Source organism: Mytilus galloprovincialis, chromosome 2 (assembly GCF_965363235.1).
Source record: "Mytilus galloprovincialis chromosome 2, xbMytGall1.hap1.1, whole genome shotgun sequence".
Classification (NCBI taxonomy): Eukaryota; Metazoa; Mollusca; class Bivalvia; order Mytilida; family Mytilidae; genus Mytilus; species Mytilus galloprovincialis.
Window position 1 is genome coordinate 13,929,956 of NC_134839.1, and position 19,147 is coordinate 13,949,102.

Below are 19,147 nucleotides of genomic sequence, written 5' to 3' on the forward strand. Positions count from 1 at the left end.
ACATTAACAGCTAAAAATCTCAAGTGACAAATACTTATGGCCACACTCTGTACATGTTTAACCCTGATACTTCTATTACTAGACCTTAAGACATTTTTGTATACCTAACAGAATTAAGGGGGGGGGGGGGTAATGGTAAACAAATTGTGATTGATCAAGACGAATCCTTTAAGAAGGTGTATGGTTTATCATTTACAAATTAGGCCAATTATATCATATTCCCAAGAAAATAAACAAGTCAATCAAACCCCTTGAGGACCTTAATTGAGGGGTGGACAGAGGTAAGGAGACAGGGGAATGAGGGATCAGAGAAAAGGGGGTATCTTGGAAATATATTTTGTTATTTTAATTTTGTCTGGGAGCAAGGAGATGGAAGTATTGAAGTAAAGGGGCGGGGGGGTTTAGGGTAAAAAGGGAAGGGAAATATAGTTAGGGCTAAGCCTAAGGAGTAGAAACTGTTGCGAGGGAAGTTATGGGATACCCCATATACATATGACCCTGACTTGGCTACTAAATTACATATTACAAATGATGATTAAAAAAGACTTAATTCATTGACACTAACGGTAGCGTAAAAATGACAGTTGTGGCCATGGTGCTTCATAGTCAGATGTCATCCTAGTCCAAATAATTATGACGTCTGGCAAGGCTATTTTAATTCTTTTCTGGGACGCCTTCCCAGAAAAAAATTAAAATTGCCTTGCCAGACGTCATAATTATTTGGACTAATGAGTAATGTCATCCTTCTTCTTCGGCCGTTTGCACACGGATATTTTTCAAAACTGGCCAAACATGTTTACAACTTGTCTGTAAAGGGTAAAATAAACACATAAATAAGATACCAGCTATAACGATCTATAACATTAAACATGGAACAGAAATTGAGCCCGTGCAAGGTTTCAGCCGCAGTGATTTTCAACAGTAGCGAGTATTTTGAGACAACCCCCAAGTTTGTATTTTTCGTTATACTGAAAACATTTGGCTGCCTAATATATCGAAATCTATGTTTTCTTATGTAATAACTCTACCTTCATCGTTGTATATTTGCCACAATGTCTGTTATGCATGTACATGGTCGTATTCATCAATATAGTATGCTGCTCGGCAATGGCGACCTTGAAATTCCTCTGGTCCTATAATGGCGCCAAATTAGAGGGAAGCAACTCGCGCCAGACAAAATTACCGTATTTCACCAAAATAATCAAAATTTCGCTTTTTGATAACAAACAGTAATACGATATCCACATTTATATTCAGTCATCATTTATTGATATAATTACAAACATTATTTTATTAAAACCATCAATAAAAAATTCACATTTAATGGAGTGCATTGAAATCAGACCTTATGGGGTAGAGGGGTTAAACAAAAGCTCGTAACTTTTTTAAAAGCCTGGTGACCCCCATTTTATTTTACCTTAAAATGTTCGAAAAGTTCATAGCTTTGACATATCTGTTTTTAAAAAAAATCTACCGGGGAAATTTTACGAAAAATCGATTAAACCAATATTTTTTGCCTTAAACTGAAATTAGAAAATGCAAAATTTAGACATTAATCTGAAAATAAAAGGATTTTTAAGTCAAAAACAACCAAGGCAAAGGTTTACATTTCAAATTCTAATGTTTTTTCACATAAAAATCATACTGACTTGGTTTTAAAAGTCTTTGAATTTGATGTAACCGTTATTGTTGAAAGGGTTGGCATGTTTGGAAATAGGGTCAAAATTGCACATTTCGCTTCAATTTGAGGGGAAAACGAGCCTGGTGACCCCCTTTTTTCTTTACATTTTTGGATTCAGCATAAAAAGATCTACAAAATATGTGAAAATAAAAAAATTCTACCGGGGGTCCTTATTGGGGTGAGCCACCTTAAAGCATATTTTTAGCATTTTATTGAAAAATCCAATGCGAATCAAGTATGCAACAACAAAAAAAAATCCATTAAAGAAAGGATTAATCATGTAGTATTTATGATACGTAAAACTTAAATATCAAGTCACTTACACTGTGAGTTTTGTCTAAGACTGCAAATCTGTTCCGGGCAACCCATACAGCGGTCAGTCCAGCTGATCTCTTTCCATCAGGAGCTAAAGAAAATAGCATTTGTAAATCCATTAAAATCATTTGTAAATCCATAAAAATCATTAAGAGCTGCAATAGTGAGGTATCAGTAATACAGTGTATGTCAGACGGACAACACAAAGTTTAAGATATTTAGATGAACAAGGTCCCCTGCAAATTTTGACTCTGCTTTCATGATTATGTTCCTTCTTTTATTTCCTTGTTTTATCCTAAGTTATTCACTAAAATCATGACAATGTCAGCTTTTACAAACAATTTAGTTAAATTCTTGCAATTATTGAAAATTATAACAACATATATTGTTTTGACCATGACCTATTAAAAGTTTCAAAATAAATAATCAGTATCTTTAATAACAGTAATAATCATTTATATGACTTACAATCTGGGTTCTGTGAATCACTATCCTTTGGTATGGGATATAAATCATAGGTAGAGTTTTCTACAACCTGTGTTCTCTAAAAATATTAAATCATTGATAAAAATAAATTTAGTACAAATGTTCTATGTTTGTGAAAAAAAATCTTCTTCATGAATACCAGTTAAGTATTCTGTGAGTAAACTATATTCTAATGACCAAATTTAAGTTAGTTACTGATAGCAAAAGTTTGAAGAAGATTTTGGATAAGCTTTCCCTTGCATCATCATAAATCTATAAAACCTCAAAATATCCTTCTATCATGGTTGTTAGTACAAGTACATCTGTAAAAGGGGGGCCTTTAATTCTGCATTTTTATTAAATTTTGTTTTAAGTGATTTTTGAGTGAATTTTGCACATTTATCTATATTTTTTATATTTTAGCACCCCGTTATTCTCTATTCTTTTTTTGGTTTTTGGTCCTATTCTTCTTTAATCTTTAAATTGTTGGTCCATGTTTCTGTATCTTTCGTTCATTATTCTCTTGTCTGTAGCCCCATCAAGCCCCTCCTTAATATAATCCTAACGACATTCATGAACTTACTGTACAAAGCAGGACAGCATTCTCTGCTGGGTTGTAGGACATACTATAAACTGGAGATCTGCTTCCCCTGAAAAATAACATAAAAAAAATTAAACATTAAAACAAAGCAGGATTGCGAGATGATTACATGTAAAATAACATTTAATTCAAACTGTAGAAAAAAGTAAAGATTGCAAGTCAAACTTGATAGTTTTACATATTTACTATTTTAGTGGTATGTTTAATATGAAATGATCTGAAAATTAGTGTAGGTCATTATACTAACTTTATAAATTTCTTTTCTTTTATTGTTCATATTAGGTTTCAACTGGAGACTGAATACTTTCAAAACACTTTGTTCTTGGCAACAATAAAAACATAAGTTCAAAATTGGTACCCACAAAAATAAATGAATACACAGTATATCTACATACCCTCTGATCTGCATGACTGCACCATCCTTTGAAGTGCTAAAGTCCAGTTTCCTCAGGTATTTGTCTTTAACATAGTACACTATATTGTTGTGAACTGCATGTGCTGGACGTTCTCGTTCAAGCTTGAACACAATCATTCCACTGTCATGACCAGCAGCAAACAAGTTCAGAGTTGGATGAGCAGCCATTATCCAAAATCTATCATGTTCTCTACGGAAAGTCTGTACTCCAGTCCTGTTTAATAAAGATTGATTTTTGAAAAATAATATTTTTTGTTGTTAAATTAAACAATTCTGGATTTTCATGCAGAGGTAGAACCTGCCCACTATACATCTCATAATCGATAATCAATTTTTACTTCTAAAATCTGGTTAAAAATGCAAAATCAATTTAAATGTGCTGTTTAATGGTGCAAATAATTGGCTTTTTAGTTTGGGTCTTGCTCATTGTTGAAGGCCCTACAGTGACCTATAGTTGCTAACATCTTCATCATTGTTTGGTCTAGTAGAGAGTTTTCTTGATGGCAATCATACTAAATCTTGTTTTATATTATTTTACAAACTGTGTTTAACCAACTGCTAATTTATACTTGCATCAGCCCCTAATATTTGCCAAAATTTTTTTTTAAAATAAAGCACAGTAAATGAACAGGCTGAGGTCTTTGCAATGGTTTAATTGTACTTAACTGTTTAAGATCTAGAAGGGATTTATCATAAGAACTTTGCGAGAGTCAATGTAGATTTTCTGCTTTTTATTATATCTTGAATTTCTATTCTGCATTCTGAATGTACTCAACTCCTATGATCATATCAAAAGCTTAAATTAAGTAGTCCAAGCATTCTGAATGTACTCAACTCCTATGATCATATCAAAAGCTTAAATTAAGTAGTCCAAGCATTCTGAATGTACTCAACTCCTATGATCATATCAAAAGCTTAAATTAAGTAGTCCAAGCATTCTGAATGTACTCAACTCCTATGATCATATCAAAAGCTTAAAATAAGTAGTCCAGAAAACTCCAGAAAAGAACAGAATTAAACCATTAAATATGATATATATATAAGATATCAAGAATGCAACCATCAGATATCTTATTGATGTCAGAACTATGTTTACTGAGTTTTGTTTGATATAAAAACACACTTTATACAAACCTTTTGCTCATATCCCAGACCCGAATACTCTTGTCCTCTGAGTTACTAAGTATAAGCTCATGTCTTGGATGGAAAGTACAACAGGAAACATTGTTATAATGTCCTCTGCATGTGTCCACCTCCCAGGCTTTAGCATCTGTTAAAATATAATGTTTTGAATGTTATTTTATTTTATTATAAAATAAAATAATGATACAGAAACATACAATAAAAGAAAGGAGATGAGCTAGTAACCACAATAAATGGCACTGCAAAGGTGTATTTTTTAAACTTCAATTTAAATATTTGAGAAAATCTAAAGTGTTTGTATTGCAAAAAAAATTAGTTTAATAACAAAAATTAAATATATATTCTTCAAATTTATAAATGTTTTAGCCTGAAACAGGAAAAGAGTTCAATTTAGTCTATTATTTTTCTAGGAATTATGTTTGTGACACCTTTTTCGATAAAATACTGTGAATTCATCTATTTACATGGAATGAGGAAATATTATATGCTCCTGGCTTTCTGATTTCGGGGTTATGCTATAAAATCTGTAAACAAGCCGATGGTTAATTTTTAATTCATTGAACATGGTTCACAAATACAAAAAAAAAAGTATCCAGAGAAAAAAATCCACAATTGTATACTTGAACATATATGTAATCACCATTCATTCTCCATAACTTGACTTGTCTGTCGTCTGCTCCTGATACAATCAGGGGGAGTGTAGGATGAAAAGCTGCCCAGTTAACTCCCCTGTCATGACCTTCAAGGACATGTTTTACAACAGCATCAGACATTCCAAATAAATCTGTCTGTCCTGTGGCTCTTAATCTGTCCTCAATACTTGATGGTCCAGGTGATACATTTTTCTTCCTCAGACCTGGAATAAAAGTCAAATCATAACAAATAATAGATAGCCTCTATGGATCCCTGAAATGATGCCTCCTTGGTGAAAAATTTACCACCTCTCTAGCAACTAACATGCAGTGATTATCTATAGTTAGTATAACAAAATATCTTAAGCTAGCCACTTTCTTGTTTCTGCTATTCCTAGACCAATTTATTTTGCTAACAGATGTATTAATGAAATTTTATCAGACACAGTGCTCATAAAAATATTAAATACAAAAAAATCCAAAATTTGATATATAGGATGAGGACCAGGAATATATTTAATTTTTAAAACAGACTAGGGATGCAATTAAAATACTATTTTTAATACAAAGTTACTATATATCTGAAATTCACTAAATCTTAAGCTTGTTTGTGATGTAAAACTTGTGCATTTGATTATCATGTTGAAGCAAAATTGTAAACATTTTAAATACTCAGTTTAATTCTGTCAACTAACAAAGAGAAATCACCCTGCCAAGTTATAGAGAAATCATGCTTTCAAGTCATCATAGCAGGATGCAAATAGACTATCATGATCTAGCATAACAAACTTCATCCATATATACTAGCATTGACCATGGATTTATATACTAGGAAGGATTATTAAAGGCGAATATCTGTTTGTGTTTCTTTTTTTTATTATGAGATGAGAGCAAAAAACATGTAATTTTCATGAGTCAAATCAGTTCTGCAGTTATTAAATTTTAAGGTAGTGTTAAATTATTATAAATGGAATCTTGAAGTATAAATGTTTGGTGATACTATTTGTTTGCTCCTAAAATAGCAAATATAGAAGAAGAAAAAATATATATTTTTAAAATAAGTACACTAAACAATTAAAGAACTACATCAACTTAAGTAATTTATTTGTTGGAAAAATTTCTAAGGCATATAACTTTTCAAAAAGAGAACCAAATGAGTCAAAAATTTTGACACAATGTTAACATCAAATTCTGTAAAAATAAGAATTTAAAGAATTTGTATTTTACATCTTTAAAATAATTACAATTTTAACCAATGAGTAAAAAAATTGCTAAACTTGTAAAAACTAAAGTCTTTTGTAACTTTTCACTTGAAAACAATTGAGATAACTTTGATCTTCAAAGTCTTGTTTGAAGACAAACTAAAAATTGACTTAAATAACTAATTTTTTTATATTTTTTTTTACTTTTGAGGTTAAAATCTAAAGTGTTGCCCCTGAAATGATATTTTCTCTGTCAAATCTGCATTAATTTAAAGACTATGCTTAAAATATAACAGATTTTTACAAATTTGTGTCAAAGACATGAAACTGTGAAACTTCTATATATGGTTAGATGTGGCACATTATTTATGTTTTTAGGTACACTTTAGCAATGCATTCTGGTCTAATTTGTTTAAATGTATAATTAGGATGCTGATATTGTTTTTATTTAATATATGGCAAGATTCTTCCCTAGCAAATTTTATTTTCACTAAGGAAATCAGGTGAGGGAGGCTTTATTAAATATACACATTGAAGGAAGCATAACAACAAACATGCAAAATCTCTCAAACACATTCACATTTTCTTCAATGATTCACATTTTCTTCAATGATTCACATTTTCTTCAATGATTCACTGTTATTTCAATAAAATATAATCATTGATGAAAATACTTACAAAATAAGGTTTTAAAAGAATCTAAATAATTTTGGTAGTTTAAGTATGTCTTATCATAAATTTCTAAAGAATAAAAATTCCATACAAAAGATCTTTTTATTCTCTCATCTTGAAGGAAACCAGGGCAAAAGATTGGTAAGAGTATGAATTAAGATTTAAAGCAGGATTTCTTTTAAATATAAGTTTAAGTTTTGAGGGATTAGGAGCGATATAAAAGGTTGGAATGGAGTAATTTATCTGGGTCGAGTATGCTGAAATATAGTAGGGGTTCACTTCATTTGGACACCTTCTCTCAAATCTTTTAGCCCTTATTAACAAATTAACCCATTCAATTCTTTAAAAAAATCATTCAGAGGTAATTCATTGACTATAAATGATATTGAAGTTTGAGACATCCAACTACCGCCATTTTTTGGACAATTCACATTCATAGCAAATATTAATCAATTTCATTCCGACACCACAGGACAATTAGAAATCTCACCCTCCCCGCTTGCACTTTTGGCAACCATCCCTAGAAGAAAAAGCAAAGAATTACAGCAAAGTAAACAAAAACAGCTGAAACAAGTGACAGACAGAATTTGCAAACACTAATTCCATCCAACTGTGTTATGACAACACCTTGTGCAAATCAAACGTCCTTTCACTCCAGATCATTTAGTCAGTCAAATAGATTGAAAATGAAATCGCTAAAACTGTAATGTAAATTCTGAATAAGAGTTATATTGTACATGCACTATTTTGTTTACAAAAATGACACACTCAATCTTTAATATAAATTCTGAACTAGAATTATATTGCACATGCATTATCTACACTTAAATCTGAAATTACTGAGTGTAGTTTTGAGTATACCTGTCCAAAATAATTCATGAAATTAAATCTATGTGCCCATTCTTAAACAAACGCCATCTTTAAACCAAATGATTCATACACTATATAAACAACTTAGTGATCTTTCCTCACAGAAAAGATACTTGTCTCTATGTAGTATGATAATATTGTACATGTACAAATGTATTCTGATATAACAACATATTCATTAAAGACTAACTGTTCTATACGGTACCAAAGCCTAAAAGTATTAAACAAACATTAGTTGAAACAAACAAAACTACTTATGTGGTTTAGATATGTCTATAAGAATAATACTTAGGAGATAACTGTATTGTAATTTAAGTTCCGACAGCATCAATTGGCAATCTGATGGTCCCAAAGGAGTAGGTTCGACAAGGCCCTAAAATTACCCTCTTTTTTAACTTAAATTTCAAATTAGGATTTATTGACGAATATCACAATGAAACATAGCTAATACATTGACTATATAGGAAATGAGCCTTTTTGTTGAAAAAGTATATCCCTGCGTTCTTCTGATGACGTCAAAGAGTACTTATTTTTTTTTCCACAAAAAATTAATGAAAATTGGTAAATTTTGCATCAATTATTTGACAGGAAACATGGAGTGCATACGTCGACAAAAAAGATCTTTGAACACACTGTTTGTAATGACATTTTGCATGATTAACTTGAATATTAAGTTTGTGGACCCCTGCGCTCTATGTTTCCTGGTCCTAAATTCGGTTGAAATTCCGGCTAATTTTGTCAAATTTCGACAAAATCTCTTATTTTGACCTATTTTGGATGTAGATATCAATGCTTTCGAATAAAACTTTGACACAAATAGGTCAATTTCACTTTTTCACATGTCTTAAGACAACTTAAAACATATTTTATCTTGTACCATTCAATTTTATAATCAAGGCCAAATAGGCCCTTACTGAACTTACTCCTTTAAAAGATTTCTGGCAACTCTTTAGCGGAGCCAGTAAACATGTATTTGCGACCTTCATATGACAAATTAATGCCATCAGAGCTTAAAATACAATAATGGTATCTCCATTCTAATGAAACTGACAGAAAATAACATCAATTAATATATTTAAAATCTGTCCTACATCGTCTGCCCTTGCACATACATTTTGATGCCACGAAAATTAGTGACGTTATCCAATCAAAACAAAGAATGCTGTAGATGTTTTTAATTGAAGGAGTATCAATTCCACAGCTGCAAATATATAAGTAATTTTATTCAAAGTGTTACATTAGTTTATATGTAAAATTAAAGAGTGAAAGAAGGAGAAGGACACAAACAATTTCTTTGCTTAATTTCAACTTTGAACTGCAAGACTTTTTCCATTACAAACAAAATTTTAAACTTCAAATAAAAAAGTTTGAATGTTTTTTTCTTTTAATAGATGTGGATGAGAAACAGAACAAAAACCATTAAAGACTTATAATGTACAAAAATTAAACTCAAGTGAAGAAATAAGTACAACCAATTTATAGGTGCAGAAAGATCAAATAACTGTTAGTAAAGATAATATATATTTTCTATAAAAAAAATGCAATTTGAAAGGCACTATTTTTACAATCAGGTATATCTTATATAAAAAATATACCTGAAGTGTACTATATTTTTTTCAACTTAAATTATCTTCTATTGTATACGATATATCTGATATCACTATTACTGTTCCATCTTAGAAATGTCTTTTACTAAAAATACAGGATGTGTCCCACATTGTCAACAAAGATTTGTCCTAAAAGTTTTGAACTTATAAATGTCCTATATTGCACAAAACTTACTGTGGATTCATAATTATTCGTGGGATACCAATTTTCGTTGATTTCGTTGATACCACGAAATTAGATGTTCAACGAATGACAAATTTTACAAAGGCTTGTATGCAGACTTCGGTAAAACCACGAAATTAAATATCCACAAATATGTAAGTTTTCATGAATCCACGAAAATTGGTACCCACGAAAATAAATTAATCCACAGTATGTGTCCTACATTTTGTTCAAGTTACACATGTCTATGATTTATACATGAAATGTCCCAATTGTTTTTCAACCTATGAAATTTACCTGATCTGTTCCACAAGTTTTCAACTCAGAAATGTCTAATATAATTATACCTGATGAGATTGATTTATTGTTAATATTTAAACGCCACTTTTCAGCTCTACTTTTGGGCTATTTCCTGGCTGTCAGTTTTTATTGGTGGAGGAAGCCAGAGTCAATTAAGATTGGAGTCAAGTGCACCTGTCATAAAGAAAATTTAACTGATACACCCTACCAGTTTTTCAACTCAGAAATGTCTTTCATAATATTTACCTGATGTCTCCAACACATTAATCAAAAAATGTCTTATACAATATATACCTGATATGTCCCATACTCTAACAGTCTGGTCAAGGGAGGCTGACACTATTAAGTCCTCAGATGGATGAAACTGTGCACACATTACAAAATGACTGTGTCCTGCCAATACACTGTAAATGGAAAAAATATTCTTCTTATTAGCAAAATACTTCTTTTAAATAATATTCTATAGTTTTACAGACAACTTAAATGTAAATCTCTCTTTTTATATTTGTACAGCTTGTAATTATGGTTTATGTTTGACCTATTGAATTATCCATATTAAGTTAAATTGATTGATTGACAATTATTTTATCCCACGTCAGTGCAGAAGAGCAATAAGGTGAAATATTTTTGATGTTTGTTAGATAGGATCAAGGTTTTTATCATTTGCCCAAGTTAATATTCCCATTTGTTTTCTTCTTTTGTGAAGCGAAAATAAATTGCACTTAAGAATAAATCGCTTAGTGAAATTAATTGGTTTAGAGTTAATGGCAATGAGACCAACTATCCAGCAGAGTTCAAATAAATGGATTACTATGGATTCATTTATTTTTGTGGGTACCAATTTCATTGATTAAGGAAAACTTACATTTTCATAGATAATTAATTTCATGGGTTTGGCAAAGTCCTTTTTATAATTTGTAATTTGTTGAATAATTAAATTTATCTTACCTCCTATACATTTCTAGGAATAAGATTGGTTAAAAGCGTCCATGTGAAGACCGTGTATATTTGATATTAGGAAGTAGGGAGGTGGGGCTTATTTCATACACGGTTAGTAGTGGTGTTACATCCCTTTATAAAAACAAAACGGAACTGAGAAAAAATCTTAAAGGTTTCAACAGACGAAGAAATTGATGATTAACATTGAAATAAATTCATTAAACACATTACCACTGGGTCCATGCCACTGCTGGTGGACGTTTCGTCCCCGAGGGTATCACCAGCCCAGTAGTCAGCACTTCGGTGTTGACATGAATATCAATTATATGGTCATTTTTATAAATTTTCTGTTTACAAAACTTTGAATTTTTCGAAAAACTAAGGATTTTCTTACCCCAGGAGTAGATTACCTTAGCCATATTTGGCACAACTTTTAGGAATTTTTGATCCTCAATGCTCTTCAACTTTGTATTTATTTGGCTTTTTAACTATTTTGATCTGAGCGTCACTGATGAGTCTTATGTAGACGAAACGCGCGTCTGGCATATAAAATTATAATCCTGGTACTTTTGATAACTATTAACACCACTGGGTCGATGCCACTGCTGGTGGACGTTTCGTCCCCGAGGGTATCACCAGCCCAGTAGTCAGCACTTCGGTGTTGACATGAATATCAATTATATGGTCATTTTTATAAATTTTCTGTTTACAAAACTTTGAATTTTTCGAAAAACTAAGGATTTTCTTACCCCAGGAGTAGATTACCTTAGCCATATTTGACACAACTTTTAGGAATTTTTGATCCTCAATGCTCTTCAACTTTGTATTTATTTGGCTTTTTAACTATTTTGATCTGAGCGTCACTGATGAGTCTTATGTAGACGAAACGCGCGTCTGGCGTATAAAATTATAATCCTGGTACTTTTGATAACTATTAACACCACTGGGTCGATGCCACTGCTGGTGGACGTTTCGTCCCCGAGGGTATCACCAGCCCAGTAGTCAGCACTTCGGTGTTGACATGAATATCAATTATATGGTCATTTTTATAAATTTTCTGTTTACAAAACTTTGAATTTTTCGAAAAACTAAGGATTTTCTTACCCCAGGAGTAGATTACCTTAGCCATATTTGACACAACTTTTAGGAATTTTTGATCCTCAATGCTCTTCAACTTTGTATTTATTTGGCTTTTTAACTATTTTGATCTGAGCGTCACTGATGAGTCTTATGTAGACGAAACGCGTGTCTGGCGTATAAAATTATAATCCTGGTACTTTTGATAACTAATTAAGCTGATTGTTCTTGCAGGATCAATGGAAGTAGTTTCTTAATGTTAACAGTATTGAAGACTGGCTTGCTCATTTTGATAGATCACAAGTCTAAATTTTACACATTAAGATAATTGGTAAGATAAATTCATTACACAGTGTGCTAGTGACGTAATACGGTATATATGGGGTCAGTAAATTCCATATGGGGATTCGAGCTTCGCTCTCACCCCATATATACCGTATTAGGTCACTAGCACACTGTGTAACGTAATACGGTATATATCGGGTCAGTAAATTCCATATGTGTAACGAATGAATCCACAGTATGCATCCTTGAAGTTAATATTACCAAACACAGGTTCTTGATTGCCAGTTCCATACTCTGATCGTCTGATCATCTGAAGCACTCAATATCCAAGGATATTCCTGAAATATTAAATAAAGTCATTTATTAAAGCAACATTATATGATTAAGAATAATTAAACTACACTATTTTGATGTATTTCAAAATAGTTTATTTTATCAAAGTGTCACCAATCTAGAGTATGAATCTTTTGTACTGTCTGATAAGCTCCAAAAAATTGCAATTTTTTTACTGAATCCGAGGTTTTGTTATCCTAACAGCAATTTAAACAGATGATACAGTAAGGATTTCTCAATTACCATTCGAAAACCTTACATTTTAATATCTTAAACTTTATCAAGTGTCATCATTATGGAAAGAAAAAAGTAAAATTGCTCAATTTTCAAGTACATAAAGTACTCATATTGAAATCTATACCTTTTTCAGATTTCCAATTTAGGAAAATTTATACATGAATTGTATACTAGTTTCAATAACATACAAAAGAACTTGTATTTATGTATGAAATCTTACATGATGAAAGAATGTTGTTCTTATATAATCTTGATGACCAAGTAAAGTAAATAGACACCTTTTCTGTTTGTAGTTCCAAACCTGAAAAGAAAAAAATATGTTAAAACCTTGTTAGAAATCTGTTACTTTTTTTTATACATGTGCATACAAACATAAAATGCCCCTTGTGTAGTATATGAAGCAATCATTGCCTAAAGTGTACTTAATATCTGATACAAGATTAAACAATTTCTACAATTTTTCCAATAATCTACAGACAAACATACAAATAGTTGTCCCATTGGCAATCATACCACATCGATTATTACTTTCAAACAGTAACAGTAATAGTTGTCTCATTGGCAATCATACCACATCGATTATTACTTTCAAACAGTAACAGTAATAGTTGTCTCATTGGCAATCATACCACATCGATTATTACTTTCAAACAGTAACAGTGTTACTTTACTTTCTCTTTCTCAACTTATAAAATAAAATTCTGCAAACTTAACAAATCTAGTAACATTTCCCATAAAATCATTACCTATCTTTTTTCCACGACTAATATTTTTTATTAAAACATTACTATTTGTTTACATTACAAACCTTAATTTTATAATCATCACCACCAGATACAAACAATGGTTGCTGACTATGAAAACATATTCCTCTTACCGGACCTGTAAGTACATGTGACATGTTACAATCAATTTATACAACTTCTATGTCAATGATTCAGTTCATTGATTTAAGTTACTCCCATTTGTTAAATCATTTAAGAGAAGTAATGAACATAATGAAAATGACTAAAAATAATAGTTTTTATATTGAAATTAACTTTAATTGATAAATACTTTTATCTTTTCTTTTTATTCTTTAAATCTTCTATAGTACTAAAGATATGCATCCAAATAAAAGTACATTTGATGGCGAAATCTGTTGACCTGAATAAACTCTTACCATGCAGTAATTGATGGGTGTTGCTGTCTTAATTTTCGTTTTATTTTACTTATCTAGTGAAAGACAACTGTGAATACCTCTCGGTATCCCCCACTATTACAAAACTGCACGATTACCACTTCAGGTGTTGGTTAATCTTTTATAAAATGAAAGTACAGTTGTAAGACTAGTGGAAAAAATATAATTATGTAATACTACATTGTACTATAAAAGGTATAATGTATTACCATCATGTTCATCAAACTTGTCGATCAATGTACACATTCTGTAGTCCCATAACTGGATAACACCATTGAATAAACTTGTCAGCACCCATGGTCTCTTAGGATGAAAAGTAAGACCTGAAATAGCAAACATACAGTTTCAACTAAGTGTGATATCAACAGCCTTAAACATTAATACGTACATTGTAGGAATAGGTAACAAAAAAAACATTTAGCACAATGACAATGATATTTAAACTAACAAACAGATGAGATTACCCATAGTCATTTAGATTCTGAAAAGGCGAAATTTCACACATGTAAATATGTTTTTAATGAGCACCATATTGAATGACTTAATTAGTACTTGTGTGATGGGTCTTAAACCCTTTGCATTTCAATGATGTAGATGTAGGTTTAGTATCAAACCATCATAAAATCTACGAGAAGAACACAACCTGTATCATGCCAACAACTGGTTTTAGAATATGTGTTTATTTCTGAGGCAAAGACCCTATGAGTGCGGTAGGTCTTTTTTAGCACCGAACACCATCAAACATGGCAGCCTTTTTTTAAATTTGATTCTCAACTTTATTAATAAAATCACTAAAAATGCACATAAAAATATGAAAAAACATGAGAAATGGGAATAATATTACATAATTTAATCGATTTGTTTTGTGAAACATTACTGTTTTCCTTAAAGTTTAGTGGTCTTTTGGAGTGTTCGGTGGTGTTAGGCGGTGTGCAGTGATGTTCGGTGGTGAAAAGACAAACCCCTATGAGTGAATCAATATTTAAACATCAAAATATACCATCTTTAAATGACCTGCAACAGTATTGATATTTTATAAGACAACATATTCATTGCGTATATTGATATTTTCAAAGCACATAAATAAAATACATTAGTGATTTTAATTTACAAAAGCGAATAATTTATAAGAGAGATTACCCCAGGTGTCATCAAGAAAAAGATTGAAGACAACGTACTGGCGTACTATATAATCATATTTCGTTTAATAAATGGGTCAAATTTTCTAAATAGTCCACGTATGCAGACAATGTGTAATCGTCGGATGTCGATGATATATAATTTGTAAGATAGAAAAATATGCCTGTGTCTATGATTTTATGAAGTTTTGTCACATTTTAAAGCGTCTACACCTTGTAACTGGAAATAAAGCCTTTTGGACAAAAAAATGCTTTCATTCACCTTTCACTCTTGCAGATTTGGTTTCAAATTTCGTCAACATAATGCCATAAGATGATTCTGTTACTCGTAAATAACTATAATTTGTGTACAACCGATATTTCCACTATGGCAGTTCCACGTAAAACCGGAAGTTACTGTTTTGACTGGTTCCCTGACCGAGTTAATTGACGGTAAGGGAGCAATCATTTCACCTCAGGCTCTGAAGAGGCTCTTGGTGGGGAATCTTTTATAACTTTATTATTGCATTATTAGCGACCAGCGAACAACAATAATAAATATCACCGCAGAATAAATATATGTACAGCAAAATAAGAAATACTATAATAAAGTAATTATTAAATTAAGCAAAAAAAAAAAAAAAAAATGAACTGCTCTCTATTTTTAAGAATATGTGATTTTTTTTAATGTTCCAGGTGGAATCCATATCGCTGGGTTTTATTCACCAGTTTTGTATATTTTTGGCAGTTTTTTCCTTGATAAGTGTATATATTCAGTGTTCTAATCAACTCATTCATCCAAATCATGTTAAGTATTGTATATTCTGTCTTGAAGTCACTAATTCTGCCCTAGTACGGGCACTGTGATTAGCCAATAAAATTATTTGTATTTGTGAAACACAACTTCTTGCCGTCATACAAGAACTATCCGTTACAGACACAATTAAAACAATCAAACTGATTTAAATAATATTGATTTTGCTAAGGCCTTTGATAAAGTCCCTCATTTAAGTCTTCTCTATAAATTACAGTATATTATGATAAGATAAGATATTTTATGTCCTAATCATAGGGCTTATAACAAGCATGTAATCACATAAAGTAAAAATAAAATGCCTTTCTCTCCCACTCGCATACACACACATATACAACTCACTTTCTGATTAAAGATGATTGATTTAGCAGTACAACATGTAAATGAAAAATAAAATACAGTAAAAGTACAAAGGAGTTAAGCAAATATTTAGTTTCTCAATGTGTAAAATGAGGATAGCAATTCACATAATTTAGAGTTAAAATGAGGGCTATCGTTTGACATGAACCAAATAAGCAGATTACTATCGGATATTTGGGATAAATATGGCATCTCTGGACAAACACTTAACTGGATAAAGGCGTTTCTTTCGAACCGTACATACATGTTGTCAAAGATGGAAAGTCATTACCCACTGACCCTGTTACGTCTGATGTTCTGCAAGGTATTGTATTTGGCCCTCTCTTGTTTCTGGTTTACATTAACGACCTTTCAGACTACTTGACCCACAGTAAGCTCAGGCTATTCGCAGATGATAGCATAAGATACAGACCGATTAGATACCAGAGTGACTGTGATAAACTCCAAGTAGTTCTAGACGCGACAGCTTATATAACTGCTTGGTATGTCTGCAATAAATACCATAATACTGAGGGAATATCGTATACCAAATGAAGAAGAAGTCATTTAAAACACTATTTCAAGGCATCTTTTATCAAGTATTCTTATATGACCTGCTACTTTCGATCACTTTCGCTTTGTGAACAAACCCATGCTCTAAATTCAATAAAATTTGTCGCACATGCAGTTCAGTTCATTTTTTTGTATAATCCTCCATTAATTGTTGAGCACTACCCAAAGGGTATAATTTTAGCAACTATATACACCTTAAAACACAAGGAAACATTTAATTATATACAGATAACTGAATTTGGTTATAATAATCCCTTAATAATAAATATCATAAGTAATTCATAGGATTATCAACATAAAGTTTATATAAAAAAATGCGTATATGGACTTCTTCAGAATAATGAACTTTATCAAATTATCACTTAATATATTAAAACACTTTCAAACTCTTGAATGGTGCACATGATGTTACTAATTCATTTATTATGACTGCATGAATGATGTGTTGCATTCCGAAATTGACATATCTGACCTAGATACGACTACCGTACATGCTATGCTGGCTGTTCAAACTCCTTTCTCTGAAAAATCACAGTGCCAGCCGTTTAGCTTTTTTACAAACAAAAAAGGGATGTTCATGGAAGAGCCTACACAAGCGCTTAAAATTACACTTATACTTATCGGACATAGATATTACATTAATTGTCCTATTGAGAATCGAAATAATTCATGCAAGCTATACTTTATTGTAGTTTTATCATGAGTATGCATTATATTCGTGATTATTTTTGCCCGAGCTATGCATACCCATGTTAAAACTACAATATAGTATAGCCTGCATCAATTATTTCTTTCTTTTTTATTAAATCCGGCTTTTTCATGCTTGGACCTAAATATATCGCTTGTCATAACATATATAAAGATCATATTATGTCCAAGTTCCATGTCAGAGTTTTGCGTTATACAGATACCTTATATATTTTATTGAAACCCAAAATGCAAATTATACACATTGAAGTTTTGCTTATCTTCGCTTTTAGTTTATCTATGATGACTCTACAGTCGATCACAACAGAGACATTTACTACCTATGTGTATTATATCTAGGACTAGCTATTGTACTAATAATTATAATAGTATAACAGTCCAAAATTAAATATCTCAATTTATTCTTATATTTAGTTATATAAATAAAAAATGTCTACACTGGAAGTGAAATGATTAAACCAAGGCAATGTATATTTAAATATACAATGCCTTGAAGTTAAACCTATCAATCAAATTATTTCGGTTTAGCAAAGTCTATGCATGTGCACTCACAAGAACCCATGTATGACTTGAATTCATTTAGATATGGTAGTTCTATAGAATTCATGATCAAAGAAAATTAATATTCTCGCAGCATGAGAGGAGTATTTGAGTAGTTCCCTGTCTGTAGTGTCAAAGTCTATGCATGGAAGCAAGATGTAACAGTTTGGTTCTTTGTGTCGTTAGATTGATGTCTCTGATTGGCATAAGCCCTATCTCTTCTTAATCATGTGATTAGTGAAATTTGGTTATGAAGATTGGTCTATGCTTCAATTAGTCCAAATTGTTCCCTGAACACTTTCTTTTTTTATATAGTAACTTTTCATTCAAAGTTATATGTGTAGAATATATCTCCCAGTTGAAACGCTATTCAATTAAGAGCAATATTATTTAAAACGGCATATGCCCACAGGCACTTGTGTTATATTATGGTATACGGGGGCGAGTGGATTCTGAGACAAGTGCCTGTGCATATGCCGGGCCATCAACGTCTTTTTCCGTCATAGTCCTGATTCTGCGAACAAGAAGAGTTGACACCTTAGCAGTATCCACAAGTCGTAAATATGTGGAGTTACTCATCATGCACAAACCGCCGAAACTGGAGTGCTCTCTCTTGCAGTTTTACTAATTTTATGGTATTGTTTTCAGCGCAACACAATGCCAAACCAAGGACAAAATTGAAATAGATCATTACAAAAGAAAGAAATACGATGAGTTTATTTCATTTGGATGAAAACGTTCTTTTCAAAATATTAAGCTGCTGAGATGCCTCTATGCAAATTACTATTTATATAATAAAATACGTAAATCAAATTTAAAAAAATGGTAGTCACTGTCTATGCCCAACAGTTTTACCACAGTTTCGCAAGATAAATTATATTTTCTTTATACATGTATATGTTTTGATGGGGTTTTTCTTCTCAAAATCGTTTTGCCAA

At 31.4% G+C, this 19,147-nt stretch overlaps 1 protein-coding gene across 2 annotated transcripts in view; it reads right to left on the bottom strand.

The window, feature by feature from the left end:
• LOC143062957 (coatomer subunit alpha-like) overlaps positions 1-15,664 on the bottom strand; it is a 36,943-nt gene extending 21,279 nt beyond the window's left edge. Inside the window, exons 1-13 of one of the 2 annotated variants that reach the window (XM_076234816.1) lie at positions 15,519-15,664; positions 14,327-14,440; positions 13,746-13,819; positions 13,158-13,238; positions 12,629-12,705; positions 10,361-10,470; positions 7,617-7,646; positions 5,261-5,476; positions 4,612-4,747; positions 3,458-3,691; positions 3,045-3,111; positions 2,465-2,540; positions 2,005-2,087 (exon numbers count right to left, since the gene is read on the bottom strand). In XM_076234816.1, coding sequence (XP_076090931.1) covers positions 2,005-2,087; positions 2,465-2,540; positions 3,045-3,111; positions 3,458-3,691; positions 4,612-4,747; positions 5,261-5,476; positions 7,617-7,646; positions 10,361-10,470; positions 12,629-12,705; positions 13,158-13,238; positions 13,746-13,819; positions 14,327-14,440; positions 15,519-15,558 — 1,338 coding nt within the window. In that variant the 5' untranslated portion in view covers positions 15,559-15,664. The remainder of the gene's footprint in view (positions 1-2,004; positions 2,088-2,464; positions 2,541-3,044; positions 3,112-3,457; positions 3,692-4,611; positions 4,748-5,260; positions 5,477-7,616; positions 7,647-10,360; positions 10,471-12,628; positions 12,706-13,157; positions 13,239-13,745; positions 13,820-14,326; positions 14,441-15,518) is intronic. The other variant, XM_076234817.1, reaches the window with a different exon arrangement.
• Positions 15,665-19,147: the final 3,483 nt, after the last annotated feature.